This window comes from Hippoglossus hippoglossus, chromosome 11 (genome assembly GCF_009819705.1).
Source record: "Hippoglossus hippoglossus isolate fHipHip1 chromosome 11, fHipHip1.pri, whole genome shotgun sequence".
Classification (NCBI taxonomy): Eukaryota; Metazoa; Chordata; class Actinopteri; order Pleuronectiformes; family Pleuronectidae; genus Hippoglossus; species Hippoglossus hippoglossus.
This window is the reverse complement of record NC_047161.1, coordinates 12,285,044-12,310,043: the sequence shown is the minus strand read 5'-3', so window position 1 is coordinate 12,310,043 and position 25,000 is coordinate 12,285,044. Positions and strand designations below refer to the sequence as shown.

Here is a 25,000-nt window from a genome sequence, read left to right as displayed (position 1 = left end):
GGACAAGGTCAGTAATTATATTGGAAAAGGTCCTAAAGAGGTAACAAAAACTAGTACACGCACACACAAATGGCCAGGAGCTGTGATGCATGTATAAGGTGCTGACGTCCCAGGTTTCTAAGGTTCACTTTGCCTTGTAATTACCTGGGAATCCGCCAACGCTATCGCTCCATAATCACAACCCTCAACCTCTCTGCCTCAACCTCGACCTTCCCTCACTTCTCTTGTTTTGACTACTCCTCTCTCTGTTTCTGTCTCACTATCTTTCCCTCTCTCATTAGCTCTCTTTCTGTTTATTCGTTTGATTCTCTCTGTTCTAATCATCTCCGGCCCCTGCACTGGACATTCTAAGTTATTTTCCACAGTCGTAACACAGGACGGTGACGTGCACAAAGAAAAGCCCTGCTTTGTCACTCCCCTCTTATCTCTTGTTGTCACGCCTAATTGTCGCCTCATCTGTCTGAACAATGTTGTTGTTTGTGGTCCTTGAGTTAACAACATCTCCATCTCCAGTCTCATTACAATCCAATTGAATAAGACAACACTGCTAGTGGCTGGAGCCAATAGCCTCTTAATGCTCACGCTATTAGGCAGCATGTAATCAGCTAGGTTATTTCCATAAAACAAGTCATAAAGGGTTAGCTGTGAGATGAAGCAGCTTCAGAGCAGAAGCCCTCCTGCTATTCACTGCCTGTGCCTGGATCTGGAAGGAAAGCTGTAGCCCACTACACTCTCAGCTGCAGAAAAAAAAGCGGCTGCACACACCTTCAATGAGACGATTATGATCTCTGCCTCTCCCTTCTCCTTCTCCTCTCTGATGCCTTCGCCGAAAGGCAAGAGGCAACAAGCACAATCCATCATTCATAAAGGGCCGAGTAAAGGAGGGGGGAGAAAAGGAGAGAAACAACAACAAACAGACTAGGCCTATTTAAGACAGAAGTGGCGCCATGGCAACCGATTGCTATCTAATTGCGATGTTCCGCCCTTCAGTGTGCAGCTACAGTAACCACTAGCAACCGCAGCGGGAGAGAGACAATATTAGAAAAGATCAGGGAGATTGTTTGAGCAGAGGTCAAAGAATGAAAGTGACGGGGAGAGAGAGAGAGGGACAATGGTTAAACGGCAACAAGAGGAACAGAAAGAGACAAACAGTGACGGTAAAGGAGTTGGAAGAAGTTAACTTTGCAAATAAATAAAAAAACAACAATCGGCTTAAACATCTCTCAGTATCTATAGAAGCATTCTGTAAATGCCGTCATTAAACCAGTTGTCTCGCCTCAGCTCTACCACAGCAGCTCCCTCTTATACTTAAAAGCTCTGCCGACCTGCAAGGCGAACAAACCGGCCTGAACTTGCTGCAGTCTTGTTGCCCTCCCTCCACAAGTACAGGTTTGCACAAGGGCCCAAAGTGAGAGGTTAGAGAGGCAAAGGGGAAGTGGGAGAGTCCCCGCTGGGTCCGGGTGAGGAAGACAAACAGCTGACAGACCCGGCTGCATCAGCTGGATTTCCCGGCACACTCCTGGACTCTCCTCCTCTCCACATGTTTGTTCTGCAGCTGGTTGCTGAGGCAGCACTATTGTTAAATTACATCACTCGCTGCCATTGTGTACAAGCTCGGTAACAGAAACTGTTTCTCTCCTGATGGTGTCATAATGTTTTTTTAATGTGGATGAAAAAAAACACTAATTTTTAGTGGAAAGCACCAAATGTCACATTGAAATACAAAAGACAATATTAACATTCAAAGTGGGTGTAATTTGCAGCAGAGAGTTCATCGTTATCCAATCCTTCATTCTGTTGAGTTCTTTCTTTTTGTCTTTGTGTTCCTTCAGGCCGGAGGCTCTCAGGTGATCTTCACCAACCCTCTGGAGATAGTGAAGATTCGTCTGCAGGTGGCAGGAGAGATCACCACGGGGCCAAGGGTCAGGGCCCTGTCCGTCATCAGGGACCTCGGCTTTTTCGGACTTTACAAGGTGGGAAACATTGTTCAGGTCACGTAAAGATCATCACACACACAAAGCAACTGGGGCAGTGTTGTAATATCCGCTGGCTGTTTGACCCTATGTCTGATCCACGTATACCTACAGGACTGGAACGTGCGATTTAGTTTGGTGTGATCTGGATGCATCAAATTACATGTATTTTTTTAAACTGTTATTCAATAACGGGGAAGTTAGAGAGAGTCTATGATGCTGTGTGTTCAGCTGGATTTTAAATCAAACAATTTTATATACAATTTTGGACCGTTGTACCTTTGTCCACCTTATTTTCTGCTGTGCTTGAGATTTTTTGCTTACGTCCTTGTGAAATCAGAGAGTAGAGTTATGTAATTGGGGCAATTCAGAGATGCACAAAATAAACTATTCCTGCAATTTTCTCTGTTGTAAAATTATAACTGTTGGGTCGCAGAGGGAAAGGGACTCCATGTTCCTAAATGGAATACCCTATTTTCTGTCATCACTCTGCTGTCACAGTCGTTCACAGACTGAAAGTGCCCTGAAAAATGTTTTGTCACTGCCACAGCAGTTGCCGCCCGTCAAGAATCCCAGAATCCCACTGTACACACACATGTTTTGGAGCTCAGTGTTCACTTTAGTTCAACTTTGGCCACTAACTGTTGTAGGATTCCCCTGTAGTGTGTGCTACTCAGTCATGGCTCCCACAGCTGCCTGTAGAAAACAACTGAACGGATTTTCAGGAAACTCGGTGAGTGGATGTAGTATACGGGTCAGGGAGGAACCAAATGTTTTCACTTTCTTTAACATTGTGAGATTGGGTCACCATTTTCCTGGAGTTGATTGACTGTTGAATTTAACGGGACGGGTTGTATGAGCTCTCTTTAGTTCTGTTCTAGTTCCTAGGGTCAAATATTTAAATTGCTAAATGAAATTTACACAGATTAGCTGACACGGCTGAGCTGTGTCAGGTGGACATTTAGGATCCTGTCAGGTGCTCTGATGTGTTATTGAAAATTATTAAATATACACTGGTTTAAATGGATGAGCAGCATGTTGGCCTCAACACAGACAAACACACTTCTTCATGTATTTCAACTAATTTGGGAGCATTTTATTCCTGTCCCAGAAAACAAAATACTACTACTACTACTACTACTAATAATAATAATGATAATAATTATTACAATAGCCATTCACCCATTCACACACATTCATTCCGTGCCTCTATGTGTGGTACTTTCTCTACATCACGCACACAGCCTGAACAGCCATTAGGAGGAAATTGCGGTTCAGTGTTTTGCCCCAGGGCACTTTGCAACACGGACTGGTATCTAATCACAGACTTTCTGGTTAGTGGACAACCAGCTCTACCTCCTGAGCCACAACCGACGAAATCAGTGCAGTTTCTTATTAGCTTGGAGAGAGAGTTCCTAAGAGAGAGGGCAGCTATGGAGAAGGCTCGCCCCTGGTCCGCTGCTTGATGATGTATCAGCAGTTAGAATATAAGATGTGAAATGTCAGTGAGAGGATATTGAACATTGACCAAAATAATGATAGATGAAATTACCCTGTACTCTGGAGAGCCCCAGTTTTTTTCTTTAAATGAAAGCTTAGAAGCACAGATTGTTATTATATATATATATATATAATATTATATATTTATTCTATATAACAATAAATTCAAGTTACATTAATCAGCATATCAAATCTAGATGTCCAGTATCCATTCTATTGTATTTTTATCAACTTTACAACACTCCATTATTTCTCATTGCTGTTGTGACTAAATCATATGTGATTTCTTTTGTAACTATTGCACAATTAAACATATTACCTTACCCCATATCAGCCATCATTTAAATCAACAGTTCCACGCGGTCTTCTCTTCAAGAACGAGAAAAGGCACAATTTATGCTAAAAGCTGTATTTAACCTTAATTGCCATAATTGGTATTTTTCAATGGCACAGGGATAAAAATTACAGTGCACTGTTTGAACATATTAGGCCTGTGTGATATTATGCACCAGCACATAGTAAAGCAAGCGTGAAAGATTACAGTGTCAAACTAATATGGCAATATTGTTGTGTTGTCGCGTTTTTAAAGCCTATTTCCGGTATTTTCATAATAATTTCCCTCATAAATATTATGACTCCTAACATCGGTCTGTTTTTACCAGTGCGGTGCACAGCCACAGTGTTTAAAAAAAGTATTTGTACCACTTAAGACCGAAGAGCTGTAGGAATCAGTGGCTACCACTAATATTAGCGGCTTAACGGGCTAGACGTCAGCCCTCAGGGTGAAACCGAGCACGTCTAATTAAATTACAAAAATAAGTGCTGATGGAACTTGGCAGGAGAGATTCTGCTCCGATTGTAAACACAATCAACTGTGAAAATGTCACACTCGTACCTGCGGTTGTGTTAATTTGACCCGTTTTGCTTTAAGTTAGGTGATGACACTTGTTTTGTCAAATTTCCAAGAAGTAAAAAGTTTTTCAATGAAGCCGTCCTTACTCAGGACTTCAATTTGAATAGTCTGTTTGTTGATTTTGACATTGAACACTTATCGATTGATTGTTTTTTCCTGGTGTATCTGTGTGGGTTGTGTTAACATGTCCACTGGTCAGCACAGACAAATTCCATGTAAAGCTCCTGCTTCTGTTAACGAGGCTGTAAAAGAATGTGGAGCCTCCTCTTGTCTCCGTCTACCTGCCTACCTGTTCCTGTGTCGGTGTGTTTGTGGGCTCACTCACAGCTATTTATGACTATGTAGGAGTGTGTGTGTGTGTGTGTCAGTGCGTGCACGCTCATGCACACGCTTCGTTGCATTCATCTGCCGGTCTATGTGCAGAGAGGAGACAAAGTGCATTGAGAAAGCAGTAGCGGTGTTGGTGGTGGCGGGGAGGTGGGGAGGAGACGAGCTCCAGCCTGCAAGCCCCAGACGGGCTGGCTCCGGAGGGGCTGCACCCAGGCACAGAGCTGCCTTTGTCAGGGTAATTATCCTGACGCTCACCCTCTGCTGGTGGAGCTACCGGATGGTAGGGTGGCTAACGCACTAGCGCCACCATTCCTTGCAGGGTGGAAACTGTCATTGTACAAATATGGATCCAGATGATGTTTAAAATTCAGCGTACATGAAGTTCACTTGCATGTAGAAGAACATTGCAGATTCTTACTCAACAAAATAATTTCATCTTCCAATACTCTATGGAGCTGCTCTGCAAGTGCCTCTAGTCTCAGTCGCTGTGATGCTTGCTCGTCTGTCCCACCTCGATAGAATCTCCCAGCTTTCAGCAGCTGCTCGGGCCCCAGTCAGTGAGCAGGAGGGACAGGCAGACAAGAAGTGCCAGTGGAGAGAGAGAGAGAGAAAGAGAAAGAGATAGCCCAGGTATCTGCCAATCCTCTCTCTCTCTCTCTGTGTGTGTGTGTGTGTACACAGAGGGACCAAAGGATTATCCTTAGGAGTTAAATGAAGCCTGTCCAAAACGAGACCCTGCCCAGCTCATTAAACGCTTTCTGTTGACTGTAGTCGCTGTATCAAGACGGTGGCAGCGCGCCAACAGGCTTGAAATACAGCAGGAAACTCAATAGGCTTGATGATATAGTGTTGTTTACTGTGGCAGACGAGGAGCCATCTTCGTCAGCCAGTCTGTCTTCCTCTGCTTTTCACACTCTTTTCCTGTCTGCTCTGCTTTCGGAGCCGTCTCCTGTCCCTCCTCACCTGCAGCTGAGGACACTCAGTGTTTGCTTATGGAGAGACGTGATTTCTGTTGCATGTTCTGGTCAATATGTCACTCTGTTATATAAGATCCATCCAGCAGCCTTTTGGAAATAGTCAATGCTTGAATATCTGGTTTCTGATGTCGATGTTTCACATTAGAAAAATAAACAACTTCAGAGCCCAGAGCCAGAATCAAGGTTTTGAATCCCCTGAGCTCCATGACTGTTTCTCTGCTTTGTTTTTTGAGACTTCACCTCTAAATCAAATAAAATGGCCTGATATACCTCTGCTTCTCTGTCTCCAGGGTTCCAAGGCCTGTTTTCTGAGGGACATCCCCTTCTCGGCCATCTACTTCCCCTCTTACGCTCACCTCAAGGCCTACCTCACTGAGGAGGACGGGAGGATAGGGCCAGCCAAGATGCTGTTTGCTGGAGCTCTGGCAGGTAAAAAGCTTTCATCTTCACTGCCGCTCCACGCTAGCTGGCAAAGGGACGGGCAAATTCATGCTATCCTTAAAAAGAGGTGGTCAGAGAGCTCCTCCCAGGCTACCACCCCAACTCACCACGTTAAAAGATTTCCTGGATTCGCCTGTTTACAAGATCCACTTACAAACTTCATAGGCTTTTTCCTCCTCCACAAAACATTATGGAAATCAGTTCAGTAGTTTTTGCATATGTATGTACACACAGTTTATGTATGAACACATAATTGTGAGTACACACAATAATAAGAAGAAATGAAAGCAGGAAAATTACTCACTGTGTTTTTTCTTTTAAAATATTAAAAGTAAATATTCCTTGTTTTTTATTCTGGTAATCTTTAGACCCGGAACGACAAGTAAACATAATACATTTCTGTACTACAGGCTGTTCTATGCAAGGAGGCTATAGGAGCATATACTAATTATAATTTGATTCTTGCAGGTAGCATCGAACCTGAAACAGTTTGAAAATATTTATGGCTTTGTCAGATTAAGACAATAATATCAAATTGTAGGATGACTTCTCTTTGTCCATGAGGAAAATAGATGCACTTGGGCTGTTACTGACTCTATGAGATGGATCATGTTTTGCCTAAATGGAATACAATCTATGTTATTATAAAATGTGATGTTTCTACGATGAGTAACATTCATTTTCTCACTGAGAGTCACCGTCTCAGTTGAAGTGGCACAGCACTCCCTGGACTCTCTGTAGTGTGGAAAATAGATTTAAAATCTGTGGAAAAAAGAGCATCGATAATCAAACAGTATTAGAATGAGGAGAGAAAATATTGCTGGTTGTTTTAAAATATCTCATGATGCCAAGTGCAGTTGTTTGACAATGCTATTCTCTGTAGCTGGTTTAGAGTCTATATAATTTCATTTCAATAACTTTGCCTTGTAGAGTGTCCCCATGACATTATTTTTATATATATCTGAAAATCCACATTGAGCCACAAAAGTCAGCTCCAGTCGCTGACACAATGTGCAGAGCCTCGAACTTAATTAAATAAAATCTCTGGCGCTGACAAGTTGTGTGCAAAGTCTGCAAAGCAGGTCCCCCTGTGCTTTCTCCTCAGACCTCCACACGCCTGCAGTAACAGTAGCGGAGCCCGGAGTTTGAAAGCCAGGCAGCCTCTGACCGCAGGCTCCATGGCGGTAGCTGCTAATTAGAGCGCTGCTCGGTGATTGGGGACTGGGGCTTCGGAGCTCCGCTGCAGGGAAGCGCCTCACATGCTTGCCAAGCAGGCCGGCAGGGAGGCTTTCCAACCCTAATATATTGTACATGCACATACACACACGCATGTAAAGAAAGAACACACCCCTGCACAAACATGCTCGTGCATACTTTATACATGTTCACACTGCATGCATGTGTACAGTCCGATCTGTGTAAGCTTTAGTTTGGTGCCGTGAGCAAGGAGACCAAAACATCCAATGACTTAACAACTTTATCCCCTGCATGAAAATATGATCCATCCAAAGCCGAGTCTTAATATTGGATTTATCCTTAAGAAAACACTTATAACAGCTCAATGCTCTCTGGCCAAGTCAAGAAGCTTTACAACATTTGCATGAAAGACTCAATATTTGTTTTGAGTCCTCCGAGATGTGTCAGCAGCACTCGCCTCTTGACGCAAAGGCGCACGGCACAACACGGAAAAACTCATAAATCCAGCGTCCCTCCTCCATTTTTACTCCGGTTTCTCACCACAGGACTGGCAGCCATGGCCCAGAGACTCCGAGCAGCAAGGAGCCTCATGATTTCTTTATTTTTTTCGTTGCTGCGACACGTTTATCATCCCTCTGTCACGTATATATTTATCAGCGGTTGCAGCATTCTGGCAATTAGTCTTTTACAGGCAGCGCAGGAAATTGAATTACACGCTCAGTTTGCACAGCATTATTTAGCGAGGCATTACTCTGCTCTGTGAAGAACAGTGTTGGACATCTCCGAGTGGCATTAGCTCTTTATTGGCGAATGTGAGTAGTGGGGGGGGGGGAGCTTTTGGTCGTATTATCTGTGGGTTCTGAGGAAGACTGAAGAATGAATATAGATGAGAATGATTTCTTCTATTTTGGTCAACCCATTATTTTAACTAGATTAAAGTAATATTTTTTTTTTATGATCGTTCAAACATTACTTTTCAAGCAAAATTGCCAAACATTTTGATCCTCAATTTTCTGTCAATGTTTAAGGTTCAGTGTGTAGAATTTAGTAACATCTAGTGGTGAAGTTGAATGTTGCAGCTGAACACCCCTCACCTCACCCTCCCCTTCCAAACATGAAAGAGAACCTGTGGTAGCCTTCAGTTGTCAAAAAAATCAAAACGTGTTTAGTTTGTCCAGTTTGGGCAAAAAACATGGCGGCCTCCGTAGAGAGGACCCGCTCCAGATGTAAATATAAAGTATTTAAATATAAAGAGCCCATTCTAGGGTAAAGAAAAGAACAATACGTACCATTTAGATGATTATACACTAGTGAAAACATCATTAGTATTATTTTATATTCAATTTCTGCCAATAGATCCCTTTCACCTAAATCTTACACACTGGACCTTTAAAGGCACCTTTTCACCACCAGAGGTGCTATGGAGCAAAGTTTTTACAAGTTAAAAGCGGGAACATGAAGGATGACTGGCTAGCATGCACACATAGATTCTGATGTAGTGATATTGTCACCTAAAAACAAAAACAAAATTCTGTCTGTTTCTGGACACATGGCATCTATAAATGAAATCCCTCCTCTAATGTAGAAGCTGTTGTGCGCTGTACAGATTGTAAAGCAAGTTTATGATCGTAGGTAGTAGCTTCTATAAATCAAAAGATTAAGAGGAGTAAATAATCTGCAGATTGATTTTTAAGGAAATACTCATAAATTCATCCAAGGAAATTACTTTGTTCTACATGTTCAGTGATTGAGGTTTAAGGATCCAGTAACAACACAAAGTCCTTACATCAGTTATAAAGACAGAATTATTGGGTTTTAATGAAGTTCACCACTCTGCCATTATTCTGCAGTTCAAATTTGCAATTTTCAATAAGGTCAGAGTTTCTACATCTTCCGATCATTTGTTTCCATTAATAGTTCTGCTCCACATGTCCTCGTCTCCTCTCGTCTCCTCTCCTCCCGTCTCCTCTTGTCTCCTCTGCTCAGTTCAGGGCAGGTGGTCAGTCTCCTCTGGGTGCAACCTAGCGCTGAGTTGATCAGGCTCGCTGAATAGCTCGTTTTGCCGTTACAAATACCAAGAAGTCAGTGCAAATTGTCAAGAGGGCAGTTGATGGTAATGACCAAGCCATCAATGATTGAGCACATTCATGGCTGAAGTGGCTGGAGTGTGTGTGTGTGTGTGTTAGTGTGTGTGTGGTGGTGTGGGGTCGGGGGTGGGGGTTTAGTCAGCCAGTCACTTTCGGTGGTGCGTGTGGCACAGTGTGCATTGCCGTCATTACCGTCCATTGTCTGGCCCCTTTCAAACAGCTGTAAGAAGGGTGGGAGAGGGAGGAGAGGAAGGAAAAAGGAAGAGATTAAATAATGGCCCTGCTGGTGATATGGATTGGTTGATGGTGAACTGATGGAAATTGGCCCCCACTTGTGTACAGTGTATGTATGCAGCCGACTTGCAGCAAGACGGTCAAGCTGGAAGATTAGGTGTTTTAAAAGAGGGAACAAAGGACGGTGAAACCACTCTATCAGACGCTGTTAGGACGATGTGCAAGATCTCAGCCAGTCGCTGATGGCTGCTTCACACAAATCATCTCATTTGGTTGGGGCTGATTTTAAATATGTGCTCTATTTAGAATCAAACACATGCGACTGTTAAGAAAAGAAAAAAAAAAAATCACGCGACTCAACAGCTCTTGTATTTTTGTTTCTTTCCAGGCATGCCCGCGGCCTCTCTGGTGACCCCCGCCGATGTGATCAAGACCAGGCTACAGGTGGCGGCACGTGCCGGTCAGACCACCTACAGCGGCCTGGTGGACTGCTTCTGGAAGATCCTCCGAGAAGAGGGGCCCCGCGCTTTCTGGAAAGGAGCTGGAGGTACAGTACATTCAAGAAGTCAAAAAGAGGAGCTGCAGTGAATGGGACTTTTAAAGTTTTAGTTCCAGATTTTCTCACTAGAATCTCTTTAAATATTTTTTCTTTAAACACTTTTCTAACTTATTCGGAAAGAAGGAAAGATGTTATCTGTATATTTATGGGTAATATTCTTCTAAAAAGATGCGAGGATTGAACATCAGTCCAAGATAAAGCCGCGATTTTATTTCACAAAAATATCATTACCTCCGCCGACGAGGTTATGTTTTCATCTGCGTTTGTTTGTTTGTTTGTTTGTTTGTTTGTTTGTTAACAGGATTACGGAAAACTGATTCCCACGAAATTTAGTCAAGGTCTATAGAAAAACATTTAACCTTGTACCTGATGTTGTTTTTTGTTTGGTTTTATTTAAGTGTTAATAATGTTAAGTTGCATTAGTTTTTAAATCAGTAATGAATAGTAGTGCTTTGTCATCCCGTGTGAGAGGGGTGAACTATCCATCATCCATCCAACCAACAGTCTATCCTGCTTATCCTGTTAGAGTCGTTAGCACAATCTAATGTTTTATAATACCATTATTATGGTAAGTGCAATAACCAGTTGAATCATAATTCATCTGGTTAACTTATTTAAATGTAAATACTGAAAATGAAGAAAATAATTCAATATTTAAATATATATATATATATATATATATATATATATTTAATTTGGTTGAAGAGCCTCTGATTTAATTTGGCCACTTGTGAAACTGAGCCCTCGATCATGTACTTGTGTAGATTACGATGTGAACTTGATTCAAGTCGTCTCTCACTTGCTCCGGCAGCCCGAGTGTGTCGGTCCTCGCCTCAGTTCGGAGTGACTCTGGTGACCTATGAGCTCCTGCAGCGCTGGCTCTACATCGACTTCGGCGGACAGTGAGTCTCTCTCTCTCTGCTTCACTCACACGACATGTTCATCAGTTCATCTGGTTATTAAACCTCCTTGAGCAGCAGGGTTCTTCTCTGCGGTCGGTGGCGGCCTCCCCTCCTCTCTCTCTCGCCAGGGGAAAAAGAAATGCCACGAGACCAAAAATAATTTCCGAGCACATGAGCTGACAGACCGAAGCCCTCACTCAGAGACTCTGGATGTGACAATTTTCTCAAATTTGGGTTTTTACCGCCCCGTGATCAGGGCCGACAGCTCCCATTTGACTTGTGCATGTGCTCTTGCCACTTCTGGGACTGAAACAAGCTCCTTCTCCTCCTGGAAATAGGTCACTCTCAGGAATAATTCTCCGGTTCTCTCCAGTTTAAGAGGAGCGGTGGGGGAACAAGAGGCGGTGCACTTCTCAAAATAATGACAAAGAAAATGCTCCCATTAACAGACAGCTGGGCTGCACACGCATGTACGGGCTGGACGGCTCATTGCTTTTACATGAAGCTGCCTGTTTCTCCCAGAAGCCTCAGAGTGAAACCAAATCAACTGCAGATCCAGTGAATATTCAGTGCAGCGGTTTGGGGCGACTTCATGTGTCCGTGACATGTTGGCAGCGGATCAGAACATTCAGAGAATTCACTACAGCTCGAAGGGACAAATCTTCCACTTTTGATTTTCTATTAAGACATTTATTTAATGGGATCAATGTAATTTGAGATTTAATAATAACGACAATAAAACTCCCGTCTGTAGACTCACTTTCGCCTGTTTGGTTCAAATTACCTCTTGGACGTATGTTGTTGGAACAGTTTTTACTCATTGCCTGTTTCACTGTTCCCCTGGCTTCTTCCTCCGCACCCCTCTACCCCACCTCCTCACTCCCCACCGCAGAAAGCCGGCTGGCCTGGAGCCCACCCCGAAGTCTCGGATCAGCCTGCCGGCGCCCAACCCTGACCACATCGGAGGCTTCAGGTTGGCCGTGGCCACGTTCGCTGGCATTGAAAGCAAGTTTGGACTCCATCTCCCACGCTACACGGTGGCGGCAGCAGCAGCAGAAGCAGAAGCAGCAGCAGAAGCAGCAAATGCCCCTTGAGTTTGCTCACTTTGTCAGTCAATGATTGGGGGGGGGGAGTGAAAGAGAGGACTCACATATTTTGTTCATAGTATTTTAAGTTACTAATTTAAAGTTATTTATCGTTTTCTCACAAATATATATCTAAATTGATAGATGTTAAATATACTGTATATATATATAGTTTAAATATAACTTAACTGCTTTGGACAACAGTATCAACAACTACAAACAGTTGCAGCTTTTTCCAGTGTCTTCCTGTTGTTGCTTTCCACACAAAAGCACATTCCTCATACGATCACATAGCTAAAAACACATTTAGTCATACATGTGGCACTTGTGTATATACGAGATATCCAGAGACATATTTTCATATCTATACGGCTCTTCTGGTCCTGAGTTGCACATTTGATCCGATGTATCTTGAAGAATTTTACCAAAAAGTACTTGAATGTAAAGACAGTGTAATGTACACAATGTTTACTGTTGTGAGATGTTTGGTTTCAGGTCTAAACGTGTACAGATGTGTAAATATCAGAGAGAGAGAGAGAGCGAGAGAGCTGGCACCATCTGCACCTCTGGAGTGTGTCAGGAGTATCTCAAACTGTGCAGAGAAAGTAGAGTTACATATGGTGAGTAATAATAAACGTGCCTTACTGTATGTATGGCAGCAACATGTGAGTAAAGACAAACTTATATTGGTAAACTGAACATGTGCCGGTGTTTTCATTCACGTTGTTTGAGCCTTGGACCGTTTATAAAGACGGACGACATGATGGCTCCAAAAAGTGAAGCCAAAGTGCCTTGATCGCCCCCTGTTGGCTGGTTCCAGTATAGGTCATAAACCCAGTTAGTGGATGGGACAAGATGGGCAGAATCCGTCTCCAAATGACATCATCGCCCCAAGATGGCGTTCGCACCAGGGATATTTTGGCTTTGTTTCTGGATAGTGGGAGGAGGTGGAAATACGTTGTTCATCTTTTATGATTCGAAAGAAAGACATGAGTACCTCAGCTTTGCTTTAATGGTGAACATTCACAGCGAGCACTCTGCGTTACAACACACTGCACCTTTTGTCAACCGTCACAGAATTTACGTCTCAATCAGAACAAAAGAGAAAAAAGTGCTCGAACCACACGCGATTCCGTTTCTGACACAAAGCAGCCACAACGCGTGAAAACGCCTCCACGCTAACTGGAATATTTCAGGAATGTGTCGCATGCAGGCTCGATACAGAGAGAGAGAGAGAGAGAAGAACAACAGAACGTGAACGTGACATTTTGTAAACAATACATGACTAGTCTATGGACCCTGCTTTATTTTAGTGCAAAGCGTCGTTACAGTACACACATCTCCGTAAGGCTATAAGACGGCCACTTCGTAAATACTGCAGGCTCACCGGCCTCAAGCCACACATCACATTGAGTCGTCAAACGAATAAATAAGTGTGGAGATCAACAGTTTACCCATTAGAGACAGTTTGCATTTACAGGAGAGCAAATGCAACAATACAGCGGACGGGAACATGAACACAAAGGTGGAGAAACATGATAAAACGGAGTGAGAAGCACATGCTACAGTGACACCAAGAGAAGCACACCGGGTCTCTGATTGGCTGCGCTTTGGTCTGAGTGCTCTCCTATGAAGCCAGCTCCACAGGACCCTCCTCCTCGCCGTCGGCCCGGTTGGCCCGGATCTCCATCAGGGTGCGGGCGAAGCGGCCCCAGTCATCTGGGTGGGCCACGGACAGCTGGAAGAAGCAGCACAGGAACACAGGTAAGTGGCATCAAGCACTGGATGCAAACATCACACCTGGATGATTGTTTGGTTATAGAACCACTGTCACTGCTTGTTGTCAGAGAATCACCACTGAAGATGCTAAGAAGACGGTTTTATTCATGATGCCAAGGAGGTTATGTTTGTTCGTTTATCAGCAAGATTAAACAAAAACTAGAAGAAGGATTCCCACAAAACTGGAAGGGTGCAGAACGGATCAGGGAGGAATCCACCAAATTTTGGTTTGGATCTCGATCAGGGGAAGGATCCAGGATTTTTTCTCTTAAAGATGCAAGATGTTATTCAACATCCTCTTTGTTTCCCAGAGAATAATTTATGGATGTTGATTAAAAAAAAGAAGGTATTTGAGTGTGTTCAATTTGGGGGCAGATCCAAATAAAAGATTATGTTCTTGTAAATGTTGTGCCTTTCTAGTTATTCAGTCTGTTTATCAGCAGGATAACGCAAAGACTTTATATCTATATGAAACTTGGTAGAAAGATGGGACATCGATAGGGACAAAGGGCCGGATCTAGGAATAGTTTTTAAATAATTTTCTTTAACATTTAGTTTCTGACATTTTCAGATTTTCCAGAATATAATTTTTGGTGCAGATCCAAATAAACATCTGGATCTAGTGAATTAAAATTTCACAAGAGGACTGGTGGGTCTTGGTGGAGAAATGCTACTGAGTCACATTCTAGTTATTAATGTCACAGGAGACAATAAATGGATATCAACAATAATGTGAGGGCTGTACCAGACTCCACTCCTCCCACAATGCAATGTGTCCAGTCAAACTCATGCAAATGCACATTCCTGGTTGATGATTTTGTAACTTTAACAACAGAGAAACTAGTTGACGCTATGATCATTTCCCAGACTTGTAAAATCTTACTGCTTAGTGTCATTAACTGCTGTGCAGAGTTTGGCATCGGTGGTGAGGCTCCACAGAGCGACACCACCATCCCTGGAGCCGAGCTGCTAGCATGGCTGAACAGTCTGAGCTGCAGAGACCAAAGCGCTAATGAAGGACTTGTCAGACTGAGCGTCGTTGCTCTAAGTGTCTCTCGCTGGAGCCGAGCGCTATGGGAGTCAGAGGGAGTGGGACAGAAGCCGCGGCCGCCACCCAGGCTGTCTGCAACCGCTCTGCACGGCCAGGCTGTAATTAAACAGGAACCAGGAGGAGGGAGGAGGCAGCCATTTTGGAACCCCCCCCACACTCCCTCCCACTCCCCTCCAACCCCCCACAGAGCTGGGCCGACCGCAGCAGGGGGCTCTGCCAGAACATGGTCTGCACGGTGCCTGAGCGACGTCAGCACCAGCAGCGTTTTAACAGACCAGAGGCTCCAATGTGAAAGAAACGCTGCAGGTCCGGAACATTTTCATGTCATCAGACGACCCTGATCTGATCTGAAGCCCAAGGTCTAATCAAAACACTCCTGCTCCCACCTCATAAACGACCTAAATCTAATGTGTACTGAGTAAATAATACTGAAATAAAAGTATGTATTTTAAATTTTCCTGGATGGAATTGCAGGCATCTCTTTTTTTTTTTCTCGCACACGCTGTTCCTAGTTTTAGCTCCGTAGCGGGGGTTAGCAGTGAAGAAAATACCCCCATCGCCACCGCCACAAACACACGCCCTCTTTTGGAGCCATAAAACCTTTCAACCCCGCTTCACTTCTGACTCTCCGCTACCATCCACCCAGCGTGGAGGCCACCGGCTCAGCTGAGCCTCTCTCCAAGAAACTAAAATTAGCCGAGCGGCTAGGCCGACGTTCCCCTCACATGGGGATCCTAACCAGAGCCCTCCGACCATGAGAGAGCGTAACGGGCTCCGGCAGGGAGGTTGGCCGCCTTTGTGGTGATGGCAAAGTCATGTGGAGGCTGTTTTACAGAGAGAGGGAAAAAAAATCCCATACGTCCATGGCAATGCTGTCAGTTGGGTAAACATACAGGCCGACAAGACCTAAAATGGTTGGTTGTGGTGCATGTGGAGGTTTTGCAGTTAAAAATGCACTTATTTCTACTCTTTCAGTTCACGTGGTTCAACAAACGCAGTCGACCACATATACATGAAAACACTTAAGTACAGTTCGTGTTATGTAAACTCAGCAAGTGCAGGAATATATAAAAACCTGATTCAGTCACTGTAACGTACATGATTTCTCTATTCGCTGCATGTTTCTCATACTTTATTTTGGTAAAATCAGGAGAAGGGGAGGAGATGTAACTGTTTAGCGAGAACACGAATTCCAATTTCAGCGACTAAAATCTTTCATTCTACTGAAACTACAATAAATTGTGATCTCTGTACTTCACTCATGCACCCAGGATTTAAAATGTTTAATTGTGAGTTCAGCACTATTTCAAATGTCACACTTATTATTCTGAAATGATTAATCTATACCTTTAAAGCAAGGAGCGCTCACCCTGCTCTTTTTTTGGATACCATAAAAAGATTCTGCTAAGAGACATAGGTATGTTTCTGCTTTACGGTGAATTTAATAAGTGTTCATGGTTATCATCATCATCATCATCATCATCATCATCATCATCTGTACCTCTCCAGTATCGTAGATCCACACTCGTCCCTCTGAGTCGCCCACAGCCACCTCCCTCCCTCCTGAGGCCCAGCGGACCCTGTTGAGGGCCGACGCGCCTTCAATGGTCACACTAGCTGTCGGTACCTGGTTCAACAAACAGAAAATATCTCAATCAAAACATGTCATGGACAAAACTGCACAATATACATGAACGTGTTGAAAACTGGGGAGGTTGTAAGATTAGAAAATCTCATCAATTTTACTCCTGCTTCAGATTGATTCACAGATGATCAACATGGAGCAAGTGATCGTGAGAAATGTACATAGATTTTTTTATATAGTATATGCTTGAATCATCTCAATTTGGTGGGGGCCTTAAATACTGTGGTATTTAGATATCAACATTAAGTTAGGGTTGTGGTTATTACAAGTATTGAGTGGTTATTACAAGTATAAGTTAAGTATATTCTTTCTTCACTTTCATAAGCTGCATCACACTGTGTAACGTCACTTAAGTAAATAAGTGTAAACACTGTGTGAATCTTTCTGAAGGCGCATAAACCGTTATGAAATTTCCCAACAACTCAAAGCGATGTCAGCTCCAGTCTGCCCCCTGCAGGCAGCCGCTGTCCCGGCTGTAGTTTTCTCTTCTTGTTTACAGCTGCTCGTCCAGTATGTTTGGTATTTTAGATTTTATTTATGATCTCTGCAGTTTGCCAAGAGTGAATGAGTGAATTTGTGGGTTAGTTTCAAAACAGTTGCATCTAAAAACAACCACCTCCCCCAAGCAAAATGCACTGGGAAAAAAAACCCATCTACACTTACATGTCTCAGTCCCAGTGACTTTTTATTTAATGACCTAAATGTTGTTTAAACTATTCTCCTTTAAGTTTGTTGGGAAATGATTCTATTACAGTGTAACTGACAGAACAAATTTACGACCTAAAAAAGGGCAGAAGTCAAACAAACATGGCCGTCAAATTCACAACTTCTCCTTCAACGCGCGACTATATTTACTGTATGGAACATAATAACTGGCTTCGTGTTTGCTGTTGTGGCCGAGCCCGGAGCTCTTTTCAGTAAACAGCGGCGCTCGTGTTGCACCTTGAAAAACCTAAAGCCATCTGCAGCGTTTCCATAAACTGTTCCTGACATGTGGCAGGCGAGTCTGACACATGTCACCAGTGGAGACAGAGGCCCTGGCATCAGCTCGCCTCACACGCCGAGCTCCTGCGTATTTAAAGCAGCGCTAACCACAGACTGGCTGCCATTAGTCTGCTAGCTTCCACTGCTCCGCTCCAATGGATCCCTACTGTATGTGTATTGCCTGTGCGTGCGTGTGTGTGTGTGTGTGTTATCGTGAGTGTGTGTTGGTGGAAATGAGAACCAGGCGCGCTGCACTGCTCCGTTAATGTCATTATGACTGTGTGTTTTTAATATGATGTCAACAATGGAAGTCTGTTGCTATTAGACTGCCTGTGTGTGACTGGATGTGTGTTTATGTTTATGTGTGTGCGTGTGTGTTTGGTACATCCGTTTGTGTGTGTGTGTCTGTGTGTGTCTGAGCAAATGTTTCTCATAAAGCGCATTGTTAGCCGAGTTAGGCCGTGGATAATGAACTCTTCCTCTGTCAGTGAAAAGGCCGCTGTTGAGGGAAGCATGGGAAAATTGCCATCTGTGGCACAGAGGGACGACACAGCGCTGGTGATGGGATCAGCGACTGAGCGCGATGGGGTTAAAACAAGAAGAAAAGAGATTAGACGAGACAATGGAAGTGATTTCACCCTCAAAATCTCCGCTGATCAATTTGTGTACAGTGCGAAGGGGGCTGCGGGAGCATGAGGCGAGCGAGAGCAAAAGAGCATCTGTGAGAGAGGGAGGAGAACATGTGTAGAGATGCAGACGTGTATTAGGGCTGAAGGTACCTTGGGTGTTGTCTCCATGGAAACCAAGAGCGGAGGGGGATGGAGGATGCTTTTATCCCTACTTTTACCTGAGTGATCAAAGGTCTGGTACCTCCTCCTCCTCCACGAGAGTTGGAGTAAAGTGTCGTTCACAGACTCACGGCTGAATCTTCACTGTAATGCAACTTTTCCTCTTAAAGGAACAGTTCGACATTTTGAGCTGTTCATTATATCTGCGCTCCTGCTGAGAGTCGAGAGACGACTGAGTTCACATTCATGTTCGTGTGGTTACATGTGAAGCTGCTTAGCTTAGCTTAGCATAAAGACTGAAAATAAGGGGGAAAACTAGCAAGATCTGTCTTATTTTCTTTAATCAACACAATCATGTATCTGTTTGTTAAAATAAAAAATAAAATACAAGACAGAAACTTTTCCTTTCACTGCATTTAGATCAGAGAAATATGTTTCAAGACTCAATTCGAGTTTTTGATCTACTCATCTATCCTTGGCCAATAAAGTGTTTAAAGGGGACATAGCATGCAAATTCCACTTTGTTAGTGCTTCTACAGGTTAATGTGGGTATCTGGCATGTCTACCAACCCAAAAACTCTGGGAAAAAAACACTCGCGCGTTTTGTTATAGTTCCTCTAAGTCAGAAACGTCATGCTTGAGCGACTCGATTGCGCTTCCTGGGTTTTGTGTCGTAACAAGGAACTGGAAGTCTCCCTACATGAGAGCGAGCGGTCGCTCCCGAGCAACTGCTGCAGCCTCCCAGTCCCAACGATCCAGACAAATGCCACATGTGAGTGAATCGCGGGCTGACCAGCGGAGAAATGCTCGTCCCGTGTGAACAGCCAGGCGGCTGCGCGCTTGAGAACGGCGCTGCGCTGCCTCGCAGCGGTCTTCCACACTGCCAGCTGTGTGGAAGACTTCCGCAGTGTTCAGCTCTACTGTACGCCGGGTTACAGTAGTTACGCCGGGGTACAACGGACGCGGAAGCGCCGCAGCGAGGCAGCGCAGCGCCGTTCTCCAGCACGCAGCCGCCTGGCTGTTCACACGGGACGAGCATTTCTCCGCTGGTCAGCCCCATAGACTGTATATATAAGGTCAGCCCGCGATTCTGCTTTCTCTGCTTGTTGTTGTACCCGTTGAATGTCGGGGTTCGGGGTAAATGATGGTCTTCATAGCCCCCCCCCCCCCCCCCCCCCACCTCTCTTTCTCTCTCTGTCTGGCTGCTTGTGTGCTTGTAGTGGATGGGCAGAGGGGGACATTTAATTATGTGATTGGGAAAATTAAAACTCCAGGACAACAGAAGGGGAATACAAAGTATGGGATGCATATTTGATAATTTATATCATATAAAATATGTAATTTATATCGTTTAAAATCATGGGGGGAGAGGGGGGAGGGGGGAGCTGGCTCATTAGCATTTAAAGGAACAGGCACTCAAAACAGGTCACTCTGTGGAGGGCTGTTTTATACAGGGTAAAAAGGAGCTGTTTTATATGATCCTTGTGGTATTTTGACCAAAGTATGTTACAGACATTTCATTAAGACCCCAAGGAACCATATCAACTTGTGGTAAAATGGGCATGCTATGTCCCCTTTAAAGCTCATGCTTTAAATCAATACACTACAAAAGGAGACATGATTTCTAGAAGTTAAATCAAAGACTTAATCCTGTCTAATAGTGGACAGAGTGAATCCGTGTTTACTTGAATAAATCAGTCCTCACAAAAAAGGTTTTATTTATTTTGAATAAAATCAGACACCTTTATTTTGCCCCTCACCTTCACCCTGTCCTTTTTGCTTGTTGGTTTGTATGTTTCACGCAGTTTATGCAAACACTACAGGACGGATCTACAAAACCTAGTGGAGGAATGCAGTATGGGTCAGGATTTTTTTACATGGTATCTGATCTCAGATAGAGTGTTGATATGTTTTATTTATGTTTTTATTTACTATTTAACATCCTCCACACAAACTGAAGAATACGATGATCTGTTATTTACTGACCATAAAGGCTCTCATCTTAAAATAAATGTTGCCCCACAGCTCTGAGGTTCTCAACCTCTGTCCTGAACTTTCTCCTTTGATTATTTCCATCTCCAGCCTGGGACTGCGGACTGAGGGCTGGGGCTCGTGGTCTCCTGCACATCTGTGCGCTTCACTGATGGGACGCAGTGAGGGAGGGACGATGGGACGGGGGAGGTAGGGTCCTGAGGTTGCCTGAACGTTGGACAGAGGTTGCAGGAATGTTCGCAGGATTGGCTGGGAGCCGGGATGAGGAGCTGTCACAGAGCGTGATTTAAAGCGAGGTCTGTGGGAAACGCCCACAGGGGAATCTTGAATATCGTGTGTGTGTGTGTGTATGTGTGGAGGAAGGGATGTGGAAGGGTTGGTGGCGGGGGGTGGGGCTAATGGGAGGGTGTTTGGTTGTGCGGTTCGGGGCTGAGGCCCAGTAACAGGCCCTGAGGACGCCAAACACACACACACACACACACACACACACACACACACACACACACATCAACTCACAAAAACAAAACACTCATAATGACCAATAGCCAACCACAGGTACACTCACACACACACCTACACCTACCTCAGTGTCATTGTTGAGGTTCCACAGGTCCAAGCGACCCATGCCATCCACGGCGGCGAAGATGGCGGGGTGCACAGGTGACCACATGACATCATACACGTAGTCTGCGTTGTCCTCAAACGAGTACAGAGGCTTGTTTTGCTGAAACAGAGAAAAAAGAAGTTATAATCTGTGTAAGATAACAAGCAGTGGAGAGGAAAATAGAGAGAATTGAGGATTACAGTAGGTGGCACACTAGAAAGAAAAGAAAGACAGAGCGAGAGAGAGAAGGAGAGAGAAGGAAGGAATGGAGCGAGGGAGTGAGCGAGCTTCAGACAGAGTGGCGCTGCCTCAGCCTTGGGGCCTGTCTGGGTGCAGAGCCTAATTAAAAAGCCTCGCACATTCACACAGCGCCATAAAACCGCTGGGAGAGATGAAAGGGAGGGCCCCTCCACAAGGTGTACTGTAACCTCAACACAACAGCTGTCTGAGAGAGGGAGGGAGGGAGAGAGAGAGAGAGAGAGGGAGGGATGGGAAGAGATGGGAAACGGGAGGAAAAGGAGGGGTGGACAATGGACATGGAGGAAGGGGCTCTACGAAAAGGATGTGTGTGTGTGTGTGTGTGTGCGTGTGCGTGTGCGTGTGTGCGTGTATGGCCCGACCAACACTGCATTTTTTTAGGTCAATACCAATATCAATTTTTAAAAGAATTAGAAAATACACTTGTCAGTGATCTCTGGACTAACTCTAACTTTTTATTACCCATTGGCAAAAAGAAACACTAATAGTGATGTGTGATAATATGATGTCGGCCGATTATATTAATCTAGACAATTTATCAGTCTGAAGTTATGGAGACCAAAAACAGGAGGATGATAAAAAAAATAAATATATATATATATATATAAACTCAAAGGAAATTAAAATATTTCATTAATATTAATTATTTGGTCAATTTATCTCAAGATCCGAGGTTATGGAACATATTAGAGTAAGTGTTTTAAAATGATGTTCACATTATTATTTATAATGGGAAAACAGCCCAATATGCATATGTGTGTGTGTGTGTCGTGTGTGTGTCTGTGTGCGTGTGCATCCCCATCCCTCAGACCCACTGTTAGGATTCCACAGGCTCACTAACTGCATTCCTGACAGGTAGAGAGGGAGGGGTGGAGGACAGGAGACAGGTTGGCTGGAAAAGCAAATGAAGGAATGTTGTCTCTCTCTTTCTTTTTTTTTCCTCCTTCACCTTTGCTCTCTCGCTCCGCGGTTGTTCCGAAGGTCTGAGAGACCTGCAGATAGGTAGTGCTGCACGCACGCACGCACACGCACGCACGCACACACACACACACACACACACACACACACACAAACAGAGCCATGCCAATTTCAAGCCTCGATTGAACCTGTTTTCCAGCTGACGAGGTGACACCAGAGGTCATTTTTCTCCACCCTAATGTCTCTACATTCGATCAGCTGAGTGATCTCTGTTTATGTCAACCCCCCCCCCCCCCACACACACACACACACACTTCACTCTCCCCTTGTTTTAGTCCCATTTCAGTTTGACTTCGCTCCTCTGACTCCACAGTGTTTCACGTCAACTTGTTATCCGTTAAACAGCCGTTTATTTTGATAGTCTACCTTCCTTCTGTGTGTCATTTCGAGCTAAAGATGTGAAATGCGTCAGTGCTCGGTTTTAAGTCAAAATAATAGATAACGTAGGAGTTTACATAAGGTGAATAACGCCCTCTTCCTTTCCACCGACTGCTCAAAATGTAAACTACTGTTTTACTGTCATCTGTCCATAATCTACCGTTCTTAAATGACGTGATTTAGGTAAATAATCTGCAGCAACAAGTCTTAAAGTTAATCTCAAAATGAAGGAGTTTAATCCTTGTGGCGCCGCGTGTGAAGTAACTGCTTGTAATTATCTTCCCTGAGCTGTGAAGCCGGCGATTTTCTGGCTCGTTTGAACTGGAAAACCATCGCTGATGCACAGGAAACTGGTCGTCACCATCAAAGTAGGATGGCGATTTGTTGACATGACGTTTGATTGGTCCGCCACGTCTCAAGGTCGGTGAAGTGTTCATTCTCAGGATATTGATGCAAAAAATGTTTCAATTACAAACTATAAATAAATAAATTACAATCCAGCACTAGGGTGAGGCACATTTACTTCAATACTGTACTTAGGTACATTCTTCATGTATCTGTACTTAATTAGATTTATTTTCAGGTACTTTACACGTATATCAGCAAATATATGAACTTTCTACTCCACTACATTTTTACAAATGTAATCAATAACAAGAAGGAAATTGATCCACTGATCCAATCAGAGCGGGCAGGAAACATTAGACATATATAACAGTCTGTGCTATTTTTATATTAAATCAAACAGTAAGCACAGTTAATAATGTTGTGAATTAGGAAATAGGCAATACTTGGTAAATACTTTTACTTTTAATACTGTAAGTAAATTTAAAAGCAAATACTTTTACTCAAGTAGAAATGTTTATTTGTACTTTTACTTAATTAAAAGGTTTGGAATCCAGTGCAACAATCTTTAACACATACGTTTTTGCTCTCTCTAAATTCCAAACGTTACAGAGGTTGTGAGTGTGACAGAAAACCTCTCATCACTCGTTTTTCCAGAAGGTTCCAAACCACCTCTCGTCTGCAGGAGCAGCAGGAGTGGAACCGTCTCAGCTGCATGTGCGTCACAGGCACCGCGTTAGCTTCGTAGCAGATTTAATAACCACACACTGTGAGGACTGAGACGTTGTCCTAGAATTAGAAATTGTGATAAAACGTTTCTGAAGCTTTGACTTACAAACACACCTCTTTTCCCAAAGGATCTACACACGCTCGTCTGAAACGATTATCCACGCTCATAAACAATCACCTGAACCGACAGTGACGCAGCCATTCAATTAACTCGAGTGTGGAATGATTATGCTCCGTCCAATCACTTCGCAGACGCTGGTTTGAGGGTCAAGAGAGCAAGACGGTTCAAGTTCTGCACAATTATGAGCCCCCACTCCCGGCTGTCACGACGTCTTCACACTCTGGCTGACTCCAAATGTTTTTACTAACCACAGTATTTGCACCGCTGAGTGTAAAAACATCAGCAGACTTCTGTGCGACGGCCTTTTTGAACTGCGGGGGCAAACGCTTGTGTGTGAATCCACAGCGAGCGTGTGTGTGTGTGTGTGTTACAGCAGTTGGGGATCGCTGTGATTGGTGGGTTGAAGGCAAACCTCGAGGGAATCTTAGGTAAGCAACGGCAGCTTGCTCAAGGTGTACGTGAGGCGTGTGCGGTGTGTCTGTGTTTACACATACACACGCACATACTGTACATACACGCAGGTATTCCGCCTGGCCACATACAAACATGGGTTATGTGGGATAAGAGACAGACGCATTCCTGCGGTGCCCCTCAAAGGAAAGGGAATTCCCAGATCCTGAATAATAACACGCTCCTCTAATGAAAATCCACAGAAATGTTTTAATATGTGTCACGGGACCCTTCGCACATGACTTATGGCGCAACTGCATGCAAAGCAAAGGCAGAAAATTCATCTTTGCTGCCTGTCACAGCCAAGTATGAAAACTGTACAGTGTCCAGTGGCAGCTTCTTTCTCACCACTGGCCCACTTGGCCACTAGATCAGAGCATTACTGGCACCTTGTTTATTTCCACGAGTCCGGCAGCCAGAAAATGAAAATTACTCTTTATTTTCCCATAATTTCATCATTTAATAATCATAACAAGCCTGAATTTCAACACTGAGGGTTAAAAAGAAATTAGTTAGTTACATTTTTACATCATCAAACTATTTATATTGTTGTTGTTGTTGATTTCTGTCCTTCTTGAATAGTGTGGCTGTCCACAAATTTGGCAGAGATGGGAACAATAAATCAAACGCACCCTTCCAGGCACTCGACAAGTAAGTAAATGACAATTTAAACAACAATTCTACTGATTTCTTTCCATCC

The 25,000-nt window shown here is 43.8% G+C and overlaps 2 protein-coding genes across 14 annotated transcripts in view; one reads left to right on the top strand and one right to left on the bottom strand.

The window, feature by feature from the left end:
• The window catches only part of LOC117770896 (calcium-binding mitochondrial carrier protein Aralar2), a 49,215-nt gene extending 36,318 nt beyond the window's left edge, over nucleotides 1–12,897 (top strand). For all 4 annotated transcript variants that reach the window (XM_034600723.1, XM_034600722.1, XM_034600724.1 and 1 more), the window contains 5 exons: nucleotides 1,833–1,973; nucleotides 5,984–6,122; nucleotides 10,041–10,199; nucleotides 11,023–11,113; nucleotides 12,006–12,897. In XM_034600723.1, the coding sequence (XP_034456614.1) occupies nucleotides 1,833–1,973; nucleotides 5,984–6,122; nucleotides 10,041–10,199; nucleotides 11,023–11,113; nucleotides 12,006–12,207 (732 nt within the window). In that variant the 3' untranslated portion in view covers nucleotides 12,208–12,897. The remainder of the gene's footprint in view (nucleotides 1–1,832; nucleotides 1,974–5,983; nucleotides 6,123–10,040; nucleotides 10,200–11,022; nucleotides 11,114–12,005) is intronic.
• Nucleotides 12,898–13,192: 295 nt separating this feature from the next.
• LOC117770897 (cytoplasmic dynein 1 intermediate chain 1) overlaps nucleotides 13,193–25,000 on the bottom strand; it is a 57,757-nt gene continuing 45,949 nt past the window's right edge. For 9 of the 10 annotated variants that reach the window (XM_034600732.1, XM_034600734.1, XM_034600730.1 and 6 more), the window contains exons 16-18: nucleotides 21,021–21,161; nucleotides 16,530–16,655; nucleotides 13,487–13,936 (exon numbers count right to left, since the gene is read on the bottom strand). In XM_034600732.1, coding sequence (XP_034456623.1) covers nucleotides 13,826–13,936; nucleotides 16,530–16,655; nucleotides 21,021–21,161 — 378 coding nt within the window. In that variant the 3' untranslated portion in view covers nucleotides 13,487–13,825. Of the gene's footprint in view, nucleotides 13,937–16,529; nucleotides 16,656–21,020; nucleotides 21,162–25,000 lie in introns of all 10 variants that reach the window. The other variant, XM_034600726.1, reaches the window with a different exon arrangement.